The 17,520-nt window shown below is 36.0% G+C and overlaps 5 protein-coding genes across 7 annotated transcripts; all 5 read left to right on the top strand.

Annotated features, from left to right (window-relative positions):
• Positions 1-348: 348 nt before the first annotated feature.
• Positions 349-3,067, top strand: LOC146720014 (odorant receptor 22c-like). Its single transcript, XM_085489209.1, has 6 exons — positions 349-1,093; positions 1,244-1,580; positions 1,809-2,039; positions 2,114-2,227; positions 2,296-2,451; positions 2,582-3,067. Exons 1-6 carry the CDS (start codon positions 837-839, stop codon positions 2,630-2,632), a joined length of 1,146 nt encoding a protein of 381 aa, XP_085345335.1. The 5' UTR covers positions 349-836; the 3' UTR covers positions 2,633-3,067.
• Positions 3,068-4,373: 1,306 nt separating this feature from the next.
• On the top strand, positions 4,374-6,393 carry LOC146720013 (4-vinylanisole receptor-like). 2 transcript variants are annotated; one of them, XM_085489197.1, is made up of 5 exons: positions 4,374-4,805; positions 4,959-5,295; positions 5,660-5,890; positions 5,957-6,070; positions 6,144-6,393. In XM_085489197.1, exons 1-5 carry the CDS (start codon positions 4,537-4,539, stop codon positions 6,309-6,311), a joined length of 1,119 nt encoding a protein of 372 aa, XP_085345323.1. In that variant the 5' UTR covers positions 4,374-4,536; the 3' UTR covers positions 6,312-6,393. The 2 variants fall into 2 exon arrangements, with proteins under 2 accessions (XP_085345323.1, XP_085345322.1); XM_085489196.1 differs by having other exon boundaries at positions 5,957-6,393.
• A 581-nt stretch (positions 6,394-6,974) lies between these two features.
• LOC114932274 (odorant receptor 13a-like) lies at positions 6,975-9,906 on the top strand. Of its 2 annotated transcripts, XM_085489206.1 has the most exons (6): positions 6,975-7,980; positions 8,196-8,538; positions 8,762-8,992; positions 9,062-9,175; positions 9,255-9,410; positions 9,580-9,906. In XM_085489206.1, exons 1-6 carry the CDS (start codon positions 7,712-7,714, stop codon positions 9,628-9,630), a joined length of 1,164 nt encoding a protein of 387 aa, XP_085345332.1. In that variant the 5' UTR covers positions 6,975-7,711; the 3' UTR covers positions 9,631-9,906. The 2 variants fall into 2 exon arrangements, with proteins under 2 accessions (XP_085345332.1, XP_085345333.1); XM_085489207.1 differs by lacking the exon at positions 9,062-9,175.
• Positions 9,907-10,650: 744 nt separating this feature from the next.
• Positions 10,651-13,570, top strand: LOC114935163 (odorant receptor 22c-like). The gene is made up of 6 exons (XM_029307900.2): positions 10,651-10,992; positions 11,274-11,628; positions 12,300-12,530; positions 12,668-12,781; positions 12,854-13,009; positions 13,377-13,570. Exons 1-6 carry the CDS (start codon positions 10,742-10,744, stop codon positions 13,425-13,427), a joined length of 1,158 nt encoding a protein of 385 aa, XP_029163733.1. The 5' UTR covers positions 10,651-10,741; the 3' UTR covers positions 13,428-13,570.
• A 994-nt stretch (positions 13,571-14,564) lies between these two features.
• On the top strand, positions 14,565-16,846 carry LOC114932272 (odorant receptor 24a-like). The gene is made up of 6 exons (XM_029304438.2): positions 14,565-14,909; positions 15,262-15,613; positions 15,711-15,941; positions 16,161-16,274; positions 16,338-16,493; positions 16,796-16,846. The coding sequence occupies exons 1-6, from the start codon at positions 14,647-14,649 to the stop codon at positions 16,844-16,846; spliced, it is 1,167 nt and encodes a 388-aa protein (XP_029160271.2). The 5' UTR covers positions 14,565-14,646.
• Positions 16,847-17,520: the final 674 nt, after the last annotated feature.

Genomic DNA, 17,520 nt, shown 5'->3' with positions numbered 1-17,520 from the left:
AGAGAAAACGATTCTCTCGCGATTCTAGCAATTGAACAGCGTTTCCAAGAACATATTATACAAGATATGATATTTCACATGTAAAAAGTTGCATCAATATATCTTGACAGAGTTGACAATTTGCGTCGCACTTTTATAGATAGATATATTTTCGTGCGAATCTTTGAGAGATCTATACTTTCATCCCCCCGCTTTCGATTTCTCCTTATAAATTTATGCTTCACAATTCCCGCTATTCACTTCTTTGCCACTTGAATGTTCCAAGAATTCCGCGCACACATTTTATTCGGTGCACGTAAATTTGCCCTGCATCTTTAATGCAAATTACAGACACCCGTACAAGGGTGTTCTCGTATTATTTCGTAATTACGACAATTATTGTGACATCGGTTTTTATATATTTTTTGTTCGTGTCTTCTAAGAAAGAAATAGACAGAAAGAAATGCGCGGCGAGCAATTGACGTGGCTGATCGAAGTGGGGGACAGAAGCTACTCGAGTTGGTAGACATTTACAGTCTCCCCGAGACCTCTCGACAGATCGTAAATTGAATCTACTGAACTATCGAACATGCTATATGTCTTCTAATCCATGACGCTGCGAAATCTGACGTTTCGTCAGGGTGTTGTAATTTTGCTCCGTCGATTTATCCGGTTTGATTAAATAATTCTACGTGTTGCAAATTAATGTCTCTTTCTAGAATCTCTATCAATAATATAGGGAGAAAAAAAATTTAATCAGAATCAGCGACAATTTATTTGATGAAAAGAGTAAAAGAGAGAAAAACAGAGAATCGTATATATAAAACTGACTTATTGAAGTCGAATAAAAAATCGAAATGGAACCGATGACTACTGTGAGTCCATCCGTGGAATATGGTCTTCGTGCGATCGGTGTCTGGCCGGGCACACCTTGCGCGATCCTATTCAAAGTCTTCAGCATATCGTCGATGGTGGTGTTTCAGATATTTCAGTATCGGTACGCGATCGTGAACTTTGGACAGGAGGACCTTATGCTTCTCATGGACGCTCTGAGCGTAACTTTCGCTTACACTCTTCTGCTTATCAAAATGATTATTTTCGCGTTCAACGCTCGGTAAGCTCTCCTGTCGCGATCAATACTGAGCACAAACTTTTAAAACTAGTACACATCAGAGCCATTATTTTTTATTGCAAATTTTGCCAAACAATGTTTTGTTTGCGAGAAGAGTCGATCTTAGTGTCTGTTTAAATAATCCCCTTATAGTCTGCTGAACGAAATCATAGTACGCATAGTCATGGACTGGGAGGAATGCGACATTTCGGATAGGAACACGATGTCAAAGATGGCTTACATCGTTCGTCGGTTCTCCAACGTGATTATTTTCTCGCACACGATATCGGTGTTTCTCTACGCCGCCGGTGCGCTTGTTAAACAGAGCGGCAGCAATCAAACCGAATCTCGAGAACTTATCGTTCAGATGGAGTTACCCTTCGAGGTCCAGAGTATGCCAATATATGTGGCTGTTCTCATTACGCAGTTCCTTCATCAATCGAGCGCGGCTGCTATGGTAGGCGTGCTGAACTCTTTTTTGATAACATTGGTGAGTAAAGTTGCTTCAACATTATGTGCTAATATTAGAGGAAAAAAATGATTAGATAGGAGATGGAGAAGAGAAGAGAATTTATATACTATTTTACATACATATATGCAAGTAAATAACATAGACAATAATAAATTATATACAATTAAAATTCATTATTAAATATTAGTTATAATATTATATTAAAAATTTTTTATACGTTTTCAATGAAATTAAATTTACGTGCAGGTCCTTCACGCGTGTGGACAGATCGATATAGTGCGACAAAAACTCAGCGAAATTACGCGAAAGAATATTGAGCGAGATGTTACCGAAGGCATCATAAAAACATCAATTGTCCAACATCAAAGGATTATCGCGTTCTCCAAAAACATCGAGACTCTTTACTCGAACATCACGCTAATACAATTTGTGTCGAATACTCTGGTTATCTGTTGTCTGGGATTTCTTATCGTGATCGTGAGTACAATGAAATAATTTAACTTCTCTTCGGAGGAGACACAAAGCGGAAAATTGCAATTCGAAAATTACAGTCAATCGGTGTACCGGGCGGCACGATGATGTTGATAAAGTCCGTGTTTTTTTATTTTGTTATGAGTTTAGAGGCATTTGTATATTGTTTCGTTGGGGAGCATCTCAGTACGAAGGTCAGTATAAATTACACTATAATACAGACATTACAAACCTCGGGACGAGAATTTATCGTACTTTTCAGAGCGAAATGATAGGTGATGCGGTGTACGAATCAAACTGGTACGAACTAAATTCAAATCAGAATCGAGATATCCTTCTCATGATAGTGAGATCGCAGAAGCACTTAACTCTCACAATCGGGAAGGTCGCGGATCTCTCCCTCAAGCAATTTGCCGACGTAAGAATTTAGCAAAGTGTAATAAAAGTGACTAGGAAAACTCCCAGGAACGTTATCATAAATTACACTTTGATAATCCTTCCTTCGTTCCTTTTCACGACGGTCGTAATTTATTTTTATCATGTTACAGATTGTGAAAGCTTCGGCCTCGTATGTGTCGGTGTTACACGCGATGTATTGAAAGAGCTCGTACGTGTGCTTTGTATATGCGCCGTTTAATATCTCTCCATGTGCAAAGGAACATACTGTTATTATAACTAGTCCCAGTCGTTTACACGATTAACAATTTCCCTATTCGGAAACAGAGTTTCACGTTAAATGTATGCGTGCGCGGAACAGGGACTTATATCCTTTATGAAGAGCATCAATTTGCGATAATTTTCGCCATGAGTAGGAACAAAATTATAATTGCAATATTGATCTTCTTCATCGATGTGTACTTTACCAAACTCGGTTAGCGGCAAATAAAAGCATTCAAGCAAAGACCCCATTTACTTATCAGCGAAACAATGAAAATTTTACATTAAGCCTTTGCACTCGTAACAATTCGAATCCAGTGACAATTCAGGTAATTGACAACAAATGCAAAAATTAAATTCTGAATTCTTGAAATAAAATTCCAATTTATACACACATAAATTGTAATTATATATATATATATATATATATATATATATATATATTTCAAGAATTTAATTTATACGTATATATAATTACATATTTAATTTTAGAATTTAATTTTATATGTATAAATTAACTAATGTTTTTATCATATTAATATAAATGTGGTTGCTCAATTTTTTTCGAGATAACGATAAGGCGCAATATTATGCAAAAGATGTCTTCTAGTATTGTACTCGTACAATCATCTCGTTTCGAAAAAGTCGCTCGACAAACGATATCTTTCATTGTCACGTGCTTTTGTCCTGCAACGTCAAACTGTCCGATCCTTTTCGTAACCGCATATAGCGCCAACTGCGATCCTCACATTGGTCTCTTTGTCGCAACAAATTGCTACGATGTGTCACCGTCTTTCTTTCTCGCGACGCCCCACGACATGTTCTTCCAGCAATGAAACTTTTCAACCGCGCGGCGAGCATTTCGTGTAAGTTGTCTTCCTTTTTACTTTGCATTTTTAACGGAGCGCGCAGTTAGTACATCGTGGTTGAAAACTCGAGGGCAAGAAAGAAACATTTCCCACGTCTATTTTTATTGCTCGGGAAATTATAATTTTTTTTGTGCGTATTATAATAGAAATATATATATATATATATATATATATATATATATATATATAATCCATATTGCATTTTGCAAAAAATAGCTTTAATTATTAGGAAGGTTGGATAAGATGTATCGCGATCGATCTTCGAAGTGTATCTCTCGTCGTCTTCTAAGAAAACGTAATCGCATTTAAACTACTGGATAGAGATAGTCTTCAAGTTTACAATATCGGATCATATGCAGCTAGATTATGATGACGAGTCTCTTTCAAGACGTGGTGAATATTTCTTTTGCATTCTTAATACAAATAACAGACAGCGATCGTATGAGGGTGCACGAGCACTTCTGTCTTTCTTTTTTGCGATCACATCAATCATCGATGCATCGGTTTATAGCTTTTATTCATGACTTCGAAGATAGCAAGAAACGGGAATAAGAAATGAGTAATTTCTATTGGTCGATCACGGTCAAGGTGGGAGTTACTTGATCACTCAATACATAGAATTTTACAGTCTTACTGAGACCTCTCAACCAACCACAACTGAACTAACATAAGATTATCGAGCGCGTTGCAACCAGAAATTTTAACGCTCGTCTTATTCTAACTGCTGACGTTACGAAATCCAACGTTTCATTAATGCAACCGTATCACTATCAATTGCTCGCACTGAATATTAGAATCAAATATTATAATTTTATATTAAAAAGAGAACGTGAATATGTCACTCTTGTAGATTATAATGTTACCTACAAATATATAGATTGAGAAGAAAAGAGAATAAATGAAAGAAAATTAAATTAAATAATAAATCACGCTGGTGCTGTTGTGTCGTAAAGTTTAGTTCTTATTCGACTGACTCAATGAAGAATGAGATAAAGTCGATGAGTGCCGTGTGTCACTCTATAGAATTTGGTCTTCGCGCAGTCGGAGTATGGCCGGGCACATCGTACGCAATTTTACGACAAATCCTCTACATATCCTCGTTAGCGATTTTTCAGACCTTTCAATATCAGCATTTAATCATGCACTTTGGCCAGGAAAATCTGCCGCTCTTCATGGACGTGTTAAGTGCGACGCTCAGTTATAGTCTTCTATTTATCAAGCTCCTTTTTCTCGCCTTTAATACGCGGTAAGTTGTTTTGGTTGCAAAATCGGAATTAAATTCAGATCGCGATTATCGAATTTGAAATTTTTACATGATTCTCTTGTACTCTGTGTTTTTTACGTCAACTTCGTACAGAACTTTATATCGGTCAATATTTTTTGAAATAATTCGTTATAGTCTGCTGGACGAAATCATAACGTGCATGGTCAACGATTGGAAGGAGCGTGAAATTTCAGATAATTACACGATGACTAGAATAGCTTACGTATCTCGTTGTTTCTCCAACTTTATAATCATCTCGTGTGCGGCGTCGGTGTTCCTTTACGCAACTGGCACCTTGTTGAAGCAGAAAGGTGATAATCAAACCGACACTCGAGAACTCATCCTCAAAATGGAATTACCATTCGCGATCGAAAGCACATCGGTATATGTAGCTGTTCTCGTTACACAGTTTGTTCATCAGACGAGTGCGGCTAGTATGGCAGGTGTTCTGAACTCCTTATTGATAACACTGGTGAGTGCATTCTCTCGTAAAACGGCAGTGTTTCTGAAAATTATTCAAAAATATATAAATGCAACATAATATAGAAAAAAGAAATTTATGGGTTTAAATCATCCCAGAAAATCAATAAATGTTAGATATATTTTATTTAACGTTAATTATTTTATTTGTGAGAAAAATGGTTAGAAAATAATATTTTTAATTTCTCTAGAAACATTTAAAAAAGACAAAGAAAATGAGATTTAGTTATTTAATATACCAAAAATCGAGATATTAAACTTATCTATTTATATTAAGAATATACAAAGTAGATGTTTGTTTTCTTTTTATAGTGTGTAGATGTTAAATTGAATTAACTACATTTCGTGGTATTTAGGTTCTGCACATAGGTGGGCAGATAGATATAATGCGAGAAAAATTGAGTAAAATTACACGGAAAGACATCGAACGAACTGCGAGTGACAGCATCATGAAAACGTTGATAGTCCGACATCAGAGAATTATCTTGTTCTCCAAAAACATCGAGGCACTTTTCTCGAATATCGCTCTAGTACAATTCGTGTCGAATATTCTGGTTATCTGCTGCCTAGGATTTATCATTATGATCGTGAGTAGAACAAAGTAACATTAATCTTTTTTTTAAATAAACGAGGCATCTTTTTTTAAATTGCAGTCTATCGGTGTTCCGGGTGGATCAGCGATATTAGTAAAATCCGTGTTATTTTACATTCTTATCAACTTAGAGGCATTTATATATTGTTACGTTGGGGAGCATCTTAGCACAAAGGTCAGTATATATTATTTAACACATTTAATAAGGAATTCGAGAAAAATTTACCATTATAGAGCCAAAATTATAGAGCAAAATGATTGGCGATGCGGCGTACGAATCGCTTTGGTACGAATTAAACCCGAATCAGAATCGAGATATCCTCCTCGTGATCTTAAGATCGCAGAAGCATTTGAGGCTCACGGTCGGAAAGGTCGTGGACCTTTCCCTGAAGCAATTTGCTAGCGTAAGCATTTAATTAATGTGATAATAAAAGTGCAACAAAATGAAGGCATTTCACACATTTCACATTTGTGCGTGAACGTAGAACGTGAACGATATTTTGGCAACCAAACGACATTTTCCAGTCACTTCATCGCGGCATATGATACATGTATACATATACATATGTATAACGATCGTAATTGCTTTTGTCATGTTGTAGATCGTGAAAGCTTCGGCGTCGTATGCGTCGGTGCTACACGCGATGTATTGAAGCTCCCTATAAAGTACATTAATATCTTCGCGTGCAGAAGGGAATAGTATAGTTTTACTGCCGCCAACCGTTTACACGATTAGCAATTTTCCTAGTCAGAGACTATGTATAGACGAGCAGAGATATTGTTTGCTGAAACAGATAGAGTTCCGATAAAACGAGATATTTGATTTTTTGAATAGAGATTTTACTATATATTTAATAAAATCCAAATAAAAACACTTAAATAACGATTGAATTTCGTCTAATGTCAAAGTGCCACTTTCATCTTAGAAAATATGAGATTAAACTAATAGGAAGATTTTTGAAGTAATGAGAAAAATATACAAATATATAAATGCATATGTATAAAAAATATTATAAAAATTAATTTTATATATATATATATATATAATATATATGTAAAATGACACAAAGCAAGGAGATTTCAGTTTTGGATAAGCTTGATAACATATCGCGATTAATCTTCTAAGGATCTAATCAACTTCTAGGAAAAAGATGCGTTCAGATAAGGTAATTAAAGTCGACATTTGTCTTTACATTTATAATATCTGGCCTGTATATCGTCCATCGTGCTGTTTGAATTTGTATTGTACGGAATTATAATGTCGAGTACACGTGGTGGGGTAAACGTTTGCCTTGCATTTTTAATGCAAATGACAGATCGCGACCGAGCGCGCGATGCGCACACAAGACAATATATGGATGTCTTCGTGACTGTTTCTTTTTTTGCAACCGCTATAATTATCCAAGAAATATCGGTTTATAAGTTTTTCCCCGCGACTTCCAATAAGGAAATAATTTTGCGACGGAAATACGTAATGTGAGCGATCTTTACTGGTCGACTAGTGACAGAGGTGGGAGTTAATCGAGTGCTGAAGCCACAGAAAATTTTACAGTCTCGCTCGGACCTTTCAACCGACGACTATATTCATCCACGAGCTTGCTATTTCGTTCCACCGGAAGTTTCGGCGCTTCTCTTCTAACTAATGATCTTACAAAATCGGACTATCGCGTTGTAATTTCAGTGGAAAATACTGAAACTGATAATCGTACAAATCTATAATCTTGTTCGTATAATGTAAGCTGACAGAAGGAAGCAAAGTAAGAAAAGTCACGTTGGTACTGTCGTATCGTAAGAGAAACTGATTCATCCCAGTTTGATGAAGAACCATATGGGCTCGATGAATTCCGTGTGTCGCCCCGTAGAATTCGGCCTTCGCGCCATCGGAGTATGGCCTGACACGTCATACGCAATCTTGCGCCGAATTCTGTGCATATCCTCGTTAGCGGTGTTTCAGACCTTTCAGTATCGATATCTGATCCTGCACTTCGGCGAGGAGGATCTTTTTATCCTGATGGACGTATTGAGCGCGACTCTGGCTTACAGTCTTCTATTTATCAAGCTGATTATTTTCACGTTCAACGCTCAGTAAGCTTTCTCGCATCAGCTAAGTACGATTTGCAAAACCAGCAGATTCCGGGTCTTCATATCCTAGATATGAGGTTGTAAATTGGAAAAATGTAACTTCTAATGTACACGTAACATATTTTTCTACGCTCTTCTTTGACTCGTGATGCTATTTCGTGATGCTTCTTCGCGTGTTGCCGCTCTATATATCGTTCAATATTTTTTCAATTTTATAGTCTGCTGAACGAAATCGTGGCACGCGTGATCGAGGACTGGAAGATTCATGATGCCTCCGAAGAGTATATAATGACCAGAATAGCTGACATCTCTCGTCGATTCTCCACCATGATAATCAGCACTTACGTGATGTCAGTGTTGCTTTACGCTGCCGGAACTGTGCTTAGATCTATATCTAGGAGTAGCAATCAGACCGATGCTCGAGAGCTCATTCTCAAGATGGAATTGCCTTTCAAGATCGAGAGCACATCAGTGTATATCGCTGTTCTAATTACACAGTTTATTCATCAAACGAGCGCGGCTAGTACGGTTGGCGTGATAAACTCCTTCCTAATAACACTTGTAAGTCTTTTTTATCATTAATCCATGTTTCTGCAAAGAAAGACAGCTTCTAATATGACATCAATCGAGAAAAATCTTAAGCGAAATAATAAATACAATATTAATATAATTAATGTAATATTTTTGTAATCCGAGAAATAAACTAATGTACAAGCTACGCAGAGAACTTCATGTTTCTTATATGAGGCGTAAAATTGAAAAGGGCGCATATCGTGACATTTAGGTGCTTCACGCCTGCGGGCAGATCGATATAGTGCGGCAAAAATTGAGTGAAATTACACGAAAGAACATCGAGCAAGGTATCACCAAAAGTATCATGAAGACGCTGATCGTTCGTCATCAAAGGATTATCTCGTTCTCCAAAAACATCGAGGGCCTCTTCTCAAGCATCGCTTTGATACAATTCGTCTCAAACACTTTGGTTATCTGCTGTCTAGGATTTCTCATCATAATTGTGAGTACTCTGTGATAATGTAATTTTAATTTTTTTTCGATATTATAAAATATATTTCAAATATTTTAGTCAATCGGTGCCCCGGGCGGATCGACAGTGTTAATGAAATCCATACTGTTTTACGTTGTCATCTGCTTGGATGCATTTATATTTTGTTTCGTCGGAGAGTATCTCAGCACAAAAGTCAGTGCATCCGCACTGCAATGCAATCCGCACTGAATTCTGTTTTACATTCTACCACAAAAATGTATTACGTTTGCAGAGCAAAATGATCGGCGATGCGGCGTACGAATCGCTTTGGTACGAATCGAGCACGAATCAGAACCGGGATGTCCTTCTAATGATTGTAAGATCGCAGAAGCGCTTGACACTCACAGTTGGGAAGTTCGTGGATCTCTCCTTGCAGCAATTCGCCAACGTAAGAGATTTAACCGGCTAATAAAATTATGAAAATGTGTAGATATTTTTGCGCGCACATAGGCTCTTAACTATGATTGATGTTTTGACAAGCGAGCGACGGTTCTTCAGTCATGTTGCATGATATTCGCGTATGTTGGCCGTAATTGCTAGTATGTATCATGTTGTAGATCGTGAAAGCATCAGCGTCATATGTGTCGGTGTTACACGCGATGTATTGAAGTCATCAGCGTACATTACGCGCCGTTTATGGCCTCGCGTGCAGAAAGAGAGATATTATACTCTTTTACTACCGCCAGCCCGTTTACACGATTAACAATTTTCCTATTCAGAGAGACTTGACGAGGTTTTACATCAAGTGTAGACGAGCAGGAGTGTCGTTTACTGAAGCATCGATTCTCTTGACAGCTTTACTTGGCTCGCAGTGCACAAGCAGAGAGCTATAAATACGATGTATTTTAAATCCTCATAGAAGCCTAATAAAAGCATTTAATTTAGTCATGTCAAACGTCATTTTATTTTACAAAATTCCAGATTCAATTCTTCAAGTAGATCAAAAATATATAATACACACGAACAATATAACAAATATTATAAAAGTTAACTATATTGCTTCTCTTCTGTGTAAATATATTACGCAATCAAATTAATCGTAATGAGATGAAAAAATTATTGTGACTATTTAGCCATTCATTAACGGTATTTGAACTAGAAATTTTTTTACTTATTTTTCATGCTTAAAGATACAGAAGAATTTGACATGAAAACGGTATAATGAGATACTCGCCTTGCAATTGCGAGGAGAAATCGCTGGTTGATTCTTCTTCGTCAGGTGCTTCAGCCTACAACGTCGTCGTCAAACTGATCCTTCACGCAACCACTTACAGCACAACTGTGACCTTCGAGCCAGACTTTCCATCGCAAGAAACTCCTGCGATACGTCTTCGCTTTCTTTCCCGACGTTTTTCTCCCCACGACGTTGCTCCCTCCTCAGCAGCGAAAAACTTTTCAACATCGTTCATGGAAACTGAGTTTCTCGCCCCTCATGCCTGTTGCATTTTTAAAGAGAGCGTGCAATTGCATCGCGATTGAAGGAAAGGAGGGGACAAGGAAAGCCATCATTTTCGTGATTCGTAATATGACAGTTAAAAAGTTTTCTTTTTTTTACAATAGAAATATATACTTAATGCATGGGGAGAGGCAAGGGAAAATGATTGAGTCAGTGGTCGATGACACGAGAGGTTCGGTTGTCGACCCTCGAGCAAGTTTCAGCATTTCGCAAAAATTATTCGTCGATCGAACCTCGAAGCGTCGTCTTGAGAGAATAAAAAAATGAAGACCACGCTAAGTCGGCTCGTCAGATTCAACCTCCACATTTACGGCATCTGGCCTTACGTACCGTCCACCGTGTTGTTTAGATTGTACTGGATAATGATGCTAAGCACAGCCCAGGTCTGTCAGTATGGATATGTCGTAGTGAACATTCATATGGACGACTTTTCCCAATTTATGGACGGAGTTAGCAGCGCGATGGCTTCCTCTCTGCTCTACATCAAACTCGTTCTTCTGTGGACCAATCAACGGTATGATGCATTTACGGAATATCACACAAATCTCGTTTGTCATAGAATACAAATCCGATCCCTCGTCACTTATCGCAGTCATCGATTAAGAGTCGATCTCGTTGATTTTCATTTGAATCTCACGTTTTCATTTAAATCGATCGATTTGCTCACGAGTAAATGGAGCTGCCTCGTTTTTTTTTCCTGATACGTTATGAAACAAATTCGGAGCCGGATTCAATTTTACGGTGGCCGAGAGTGAAACAGGCATTAACACCCACGGTGTGAACAATCTTTCGTAGAATATTTTTCGATCTGTTGCAAATGATGTCCGCGGACTGGCAAGACAATATTATCCCGAGCCCCTATAATTCGCGGATAATGATGAAAACGGCAAATGTCGCACGTCGCGCCTCGAGATGGATCATTGGCCTGCAGATAGGTGCCGTAATCACCTACAGCGCCGGCGTTCTCGCAGCTAACGTGGGTAATCCCGACAGAGTGGAACCGTACAAAAAAGAGCTCATTCTCAAGATGGCATTCCCGTTCAATATTAGCACGAATTCTATTTACGTGGCGATTCAAAGTGTTCAATTTTACCATCTGTTTCTTGTCGCCTGCGGCATCACGACTATCAATTCGCTTCTCGTTACTCTGGTAAGTTTTTGACACGCGTTCAATCACTTTTTAAACAAGACGGATCCGCGCGATCAATTTCTCGATTTTATTTTATGTACAGAAGTTAGTCTGATAAAAAGTTTACCATAATTTCTCGAAAACGGTTGTGATAGGGCAAGACATCTATTATTAAAATTATAAGATAAGAAGAGACACATACTTTAGTGATCTTGAATAATTCTGAATGTTCAATTTTTACATCAATAATAAAAAATAATTATTTTGTTTAATGCGGAAGGGATACTTTGTAATTTATCCTATTGATAGTATTCAATTAATAATTTATCCTGAAAATAGTTTAATTTCCAAAAGGTCTGTAATACAAAAGTTAGAAAGAGTTACTAAAATATTTTTTTTTAGATAACACATCTAAAGCACAAGTTAAGATATTTTAATTTGTAAATATCTCGTGAAATAATTTAATTTTTTAAATATTATCAACGAGACAATTATAGGATGCAGAATATTTCTTAAAGCTATGAATCCGTTTGATTAATAACGTTGTGTGTATAATTTTATGACATCTGACAATGAAATTAGATGTATATATAAATACCTTGCTAAAAATTAAATTTATATCTTCTCTCGGTACATCTTTTGAAGAACGATTATTTATCTTCTCGAGAAGATTATCAAGTTCTAAACTTCAGGTACTTCATGTCAGTGGTCAAATCGATATTCTTCGCGAACGATTGATGAAAGCTTTTTCCAAGAATGAGACAGATTTGACGGACGAGATTACGATACAAACATTGATCATAAAGCATCAGCGGATTATCGTATTTTCGGAAAGTATCGAGAATCTTTACACATACATCGCGTTTATGATGCTTTTATCTGACACACTCATCATATGCTGTATAGGATATATTATCGCTACTGTAAGTAAAAAATGACGCGTTTGATGTTTTATAGACATAAAATATTGCATAAAAAATTATCGATATCAAAGAAACGTTACAAACATCACACATTAATTCATACCAAAATAAATTGCCAATGTAAGTGAAAATTACAGTCGTTAGATGATCCCAACGCGGCGGCGATCCTGGTAAAGTCCGTGTTGTTTTACATCACGATAAACCTCGAGGCGTTCATATACTGTTTATCTGGCGAATATCTGAGCGCCAAGGTCAGCATCGATATCTCATCGTGATTTTACAAAAAATCCCTATTAATTCGCGAACATTTGCTTTTCTTTCAGAGTAAGATGATCGGGAATGCGGCGTACGATTCTTTGTGGTACGACTTTCCGGCCAAAGAGAGCCAAATTATATTGTTTATCATTCTAAGGTCGCAGAAAAGGTTGACGATTACGAGTGGAAAAATCATGGATCTCTCTTTGGAGCGTTTTACTAGCGTAAGATTCAACTTGATATTATCTTTTTCTTTTGTTTTATTTGTCGCAATTTCTATACAACATGAAATTTGAATATTTTTGACAGATTTTATTTTCTTATAAATGTTATCTTTTAATTCTAACATTTTAATATTAATTTCGAGTGAATATATATTGTCTTGTTGTGACTTGTAAAGTTAAGCTATTATTATTTTTTTTTAAGATTAATCAAAAATTACAAAAAAAATTTAATTGCAGAAATCGACATGTTAAAAAATCACAACTTGTACAAATAATTTTATTCTACTTATTGTTTTGTTATTACTTTTTTTATTATTATTATTTATATTAGAGAGATTCTAATATATACAATGATGATTAATTACAGGTTATCAAGGCTTCAGCATCATATCTATCGCTACTACTAGCAATGACCTAAATATAAAAGAGAGAGAAAGAGAGAGAGAGAAAGAGAGAGAGAAAGAGAGAGAGAAAGAGAGAGAGAGTGAGAGAGATAACATATATTATGACAATGGTAGTAACAATAATATGAACTAATAGTGCCTAAACAATAGAGTTCAATAATACATAAGATAAAAATATAAAAAGTTAGTTTTAATTATGTAATGCTTCTATTCCATTTATTTTCCACGACTTGCAAGTAATTCTAGCTACACTTAACTTCACTATTATATTCTTTTAATTTATATTTTATATTCTTTTAGAGAAAAAAAATGCATAACAATTGTTGTAAATAATGTGGATATCTCTTAAATAAGATCTTTTTTGTAGAGCTTCTTGTTTGCTTGTCTACAGCGAAAGAACAATACTGAAAACTACTAACAATTTCGTTCTCTCTTCTTCGGGGATCCGCGTCCTTAAGTCTTGAGTTACTTTTTCACGGTCGTTGCACACAGCTTCGTATCTGATTTATGTTTGTGCCTCATCCAAGATATCGCGTGTGAAAAGACCTGTACTTTCTCATAATTAAATCCATCTTTGTTCCTGTATAATTTAACATTTTACTTCTTTAATTTTATCTTAAGGTTTAAAAATTAAAAAAAGATGCAACGTAAAAAGAGAGTAATATTTTCAAGTGTCCACTTGCGGTTTACAGAGAAAAATCACTCGATGAAACTTTTTATCACTCTCTCGCTTCGCCAAGGGGAGTGTATTTCTGCCACATATATCGCAGTACGAACACGTAATCTTGGGTCGCTCCTCGTCCGAACAAACTTCCGCATTTTCATATTCCTCTCTTCATGACGCTCACTCGGCAGCGAAACTTTTCAACTGCGCGTTTATCGCGCAGGTCATGGAAGCTGTAAACTCGCCCCTATTGCAGGCATTGTTACATTTTTAATTCGCAGTTGCATCGTTCTCGTAACTCAAAGAAGGGAAAAGAAAAAAATATGCTATCCTCCTTATAATATTTTTCAGGTTCACGCGACGTGTGACTGTCGCACCTGATACTTATTCGAGTTTGTCAAAGTTCGCGATACGCACGTGGCAATACTGAATATTTAACGTGTCATCCGATTGGTGAACTTTTCTTTTCATTTTTTTCGGTCAGTGACCGTCTCGATTCCCCACCTTTTCGAATTTCTTTCCGTAAAGTTACCTGGCGATTCGCACATGCTCAAAGCGTCCTTTTATTTATGGTGAACATGGAGATAAGCACGGTTAGTCGCGCGGTAAAGATTGGTCTTCATGCCTGTGGTATCTGGCCATATCTACCGTCTACCGTGTTGTACCGGTTCCTTTGGACTGTATTGTTGAGCACAATTCAGATATTTCAATATCGCTACGTGATGGTACACTATTACACCGATAGTTTCTCCAACTTTATGGATGGAGTGAGCAGCGCTATGACGTACAGTCTCCTGTTAATCAAACTCGTCATTTTATGGGCTAATCAGCGGTAAGACATTACTTCATTATTTAAAAAAATTTTTAAGTTTTATTAAATGTATTATTTGTATTAAATTTATTAATTTTATTATTTTGTTAAATTTATTAAATAATTTTAAATTTATTTAATTTTTATAAAAAGATATTAAATATATACATGTGTGAAACGTCCAAATATGCTGTCAAAATTGATCTCAATTATTTCATAAATGGCATTATATATCTTGTCTTTCGCATATAATTTGTTGTGTAAAAATTTACTTATTATTTGTAAAAGGATATCAGTGTGTACATATTTACTACAAGATGTTAGATATTGGTACTGAATAGCGTTTCGAGATGAATCTGTGATTCGATTGTAGAACGTTCTCCGATATATTGCAAATGATGGCCGTGGACTGGCAGAATTGCGACTTGACCGAGTGCGGTCTGCGCATTACGACGAATAGAGCCAGACTCTCGCATCGCGTTTCCAACTGGCTCATCGGCCTTCAATTGGGCGCCGTGGTTTTGTACAGTTGCGGCGTTCTTGCCGGCAACGCCGGTGACGTTGAGAAGATGAATGTGTCCTCGCGCGAGCACATCCTAAAGATGAAGCTACCCTTTATGATCAACACGTTTCCCGTCTACGCGCTCGTTATGATTTTCGAGTTCTGTCATCTGTCAATTTGCGCCTGCGGGATGTCTATCGTCAACTCGCTCATTGTCACTCTGGTGAATTTGTTTGCGACAATTTGGTTGCGACACTAGTCGAATCCTCTCAAAATAATCGCGATTTATTACATCGTTTACTTATGGATCTTATTGTTAGATAGTGCACATCGGCGGTCAAATCGATGTTTTTTGCGACTGGCTGATGAAAGCCTTCTCCAAAAATATGATGCTCAAAGTGGACGGGATAACATTAAAAATGCTAATCGTGAAGCACCAGCGGATCATTGAGTTCTCGCAAAGAATCGAAACTCTTTACACATATATCGCATTGATGCTATTTGTGTCGGATACTATCATTATATGCTGCATAGGATTTATTATTATCACCGTGAGTAAACATTCGGAAAAGGTTTATCTTCATCTGCTTGAAATACAGAACCTTTTCCGAAAATTTTGTTCATTTGACACCATTTTTTCTCACGCATCTCAGTCATCCGAAAATGCAATTTATTCATCAAAATATTATAATCGGAATATAATCAAAGTTGCACATCTGCATAAAAATATATATAGATACAATTGATTTTAAATTGCTCCGATATTGCAGTCGATCGGTACGCCTGGTGGTTTTCCCGTCCTGGTCAGATCCATATTATATTACTTTGTGATGAATCTCGAAGCATTTATATATTGCTTCGCCGGTGAATACTTGAGTACCAAGGTTAGCTTAGAATCGCAGCGATATTCGCACAAATCCGCAATCCATCTTTTGCTTCTTTTCTAGAGCAGAATGATCGGAGATGCGGCCTATAATTCTCTTTGGTACGATGTCATGCCTAAACAGAGTCGGACTGTACATTTCGTGATCCTCAGATCCCAGAAACAATTGAGTATAACGATTGGAAAAGTCATGGATCTCTCCTTAGAACGTTTTACCAGCGTAAGTTTCTCATTTTTCTACCTTCCTTTTTATTCTTCATTCTGTAACATTAATTTTTGGCATTTGTACTAAATTCTATTTACGTCTTTAAATTATATAATAAAAAATTTTAATATAAAATTAATTTAAACAAAACTGTGCTATTTTGTCGACTAATAAAATATAATATGATATATTAGAAAGAAAAAAATTTAATTTTTTAATGTAAACATTGTGTTATGATTTTGTTAAACTGACTATTCTATTAGTGCTTAAAATTACATACTCATAATATATTATATTAGTAGCAATTAATATTATAGATAATGAAGGCATCGGCATCATATATATCCGTATTAATGGCAATGTATTGAGAAATAAGTTTTATATCGATCGAAATATTGTGATAGTATCATTCTTCATGGTATATTATTTGATGGAAGTTGTAACACAACAATATATGATACATTAATACAATAAAATTTAGCAAAAATAGTATTTAATTTATTATTATTATTATTATTATTACATTAATTTACATACAATTGTGTGCACTTATTTTTAATGTAATATAATATAATTTACTTCACACACTTACATTAATTTTTCATTTTTGTGCGAAAAATATTGTAGTAATAAATACATGAAGCACGCACCAACGTAAAACGTTTACATAACGAAAACTATTTCTTACATTATTATACGTTGTTTCAGAGATTCTCGTAATATTTAAACAACGTTATATAAATATCTTTGGAAAAAGTTAAATATCAATCAAGAAGGTTTATCAATTCTTTGTAAAAATCTTTGAAAAAAACTAATACGTAAATTCTCCTTTGTCTTGTGATATTCTTTAGTGTTTGTATTACACTTGTTTTTGCGAAACACACGTATTCGGCGTTGAAATAAAACTTTTTACTTTATTTGTCTCCCCTGTCTCTCTTTTCAGTTTTCACGTTTTCTACACGATTATTGTGCACAAACTTATATCCCCGCGTTTCATTCGAAACTACGCGAATAACATTTTCCAGTACTCATTAAATCATAC

This window comes from Nylanderia fulva, unplaced genomic scaffold, assembly GCF_048542155.1.
Source record: "Nylanderia fulva isolate GAGA-0341 unplaced genomic scaffold, ASM4854215v1 Scaffold8, whole genome shotgun sequence".
NCBI lineage: Eukaryota > Metazoa > Arthropoda > Insecta > Hymenoptera > Formicidae > Nylanderia > Nylanderia fulva.
The sequence above is the reverse complement of the archived record's forward strand: the minus strand, read 5'-3'. Positions and strand labels throughout refer to the sequence as shown.

Coding starts and splice junctions, on each gene's coding strand:
- LOC146720014 (XM_085489209.1), top strand. CDS start 837: ATGGAACCGATGACTACTGTGAGTCCATCCGTGGAATATGGTCTTCGT. Junction 2,040..2,113: donor TGGGATTTCTTATCGTGATC/GTGAGTACAATG, acceptor CGAAAATTACAG/TCAATCGGTGTACCGGGCGG. Junction 2,452..2,581: donor CCCTCAAGCAATTTGCCGAC/GTAAGAATTTAG, acceptor ATCATGTTACAG/ATTGTGAAAGCTTCGGCCTC.
- LOC146720013 (XM_085489196.1), top strand. CDS start 4,537: ATGAAGAATGAGATAAAGTCGATGAGTGCCGTGTGTCACTCTATAGAA. Junction 5,296..5,659: donor ACTCCTTATTGATAACACTG/GTGAGTGCATTC, acceptor CGTGGTATTTAG/GTTCTGCACATAGGTGGGCA. Junction 5,891..5,956: donor TAGGATTTATCATTATGATC/GTGAGTAGAACA, acceptor TTTAAATTGCAG/TCTATCGGTGTTCCGGGTGG.
- LOC114932274 (XM_085489206.1), top strand. CDS start 7,712: ATGAAGAACCATATGGGCTCGATGAATTCCGTGTGTCGCCCCGTAGAA. Junction 8,539..8,761: donor ACTCCTTCCTAATAACACTT/GTAAGTCTTTTT, acceptor CGTGACATTTAG/GTGCTTCACGCCTGCGGGCA. Junction 9,411..9,579: donor CCTTGCAGCAATTCGCCAAC/GTAAGAGATTTA, acceptor ATCATGTTGTAG/ATCGTGAAAGCATCAGCGTC.
- LOC114935163 (XM_029307900.2), top strand. CDS start 10,742: ATGAAGACCACGCTAAGTCGGCTCGTCAGATTCAACCTCCACATTTAC. Junction 12,531..12,667: donor TAGGATATATTATCGCTACT/GTAAGTAAAAAA, acceptor TGAAAATTACAG/TCGTTAGATGATCCCAACGC. Junction 13,010..13,376: donor CTTTGGAGCGTTTTACTAGC/GTAAGATTCAAC, acceptor GATTAATTACAG/GTTATCAAGGCTTCAGCATC.
- LOC114932272 (XM_029304438.2), top strand. CDS start 14,647: ATGGTGAACATGGAGATAAGCACGGTTAGTCGCGCGGTAAAGATTGGT. Junction 15,614..15,710: donor ACTCGCTCATTGTCACTCTG/GTGAATTTGTTT, acceptor TCTTATTGTTAG/ATAGTGCACATCGGCGGTCA. Junction 16,494..16,795: donor CCTTAGAACGTTTTACCAGC/GTAAGTTTCTCA, acceptor TTAATATTATAG/ATAATGAAGGCATCGGCATC.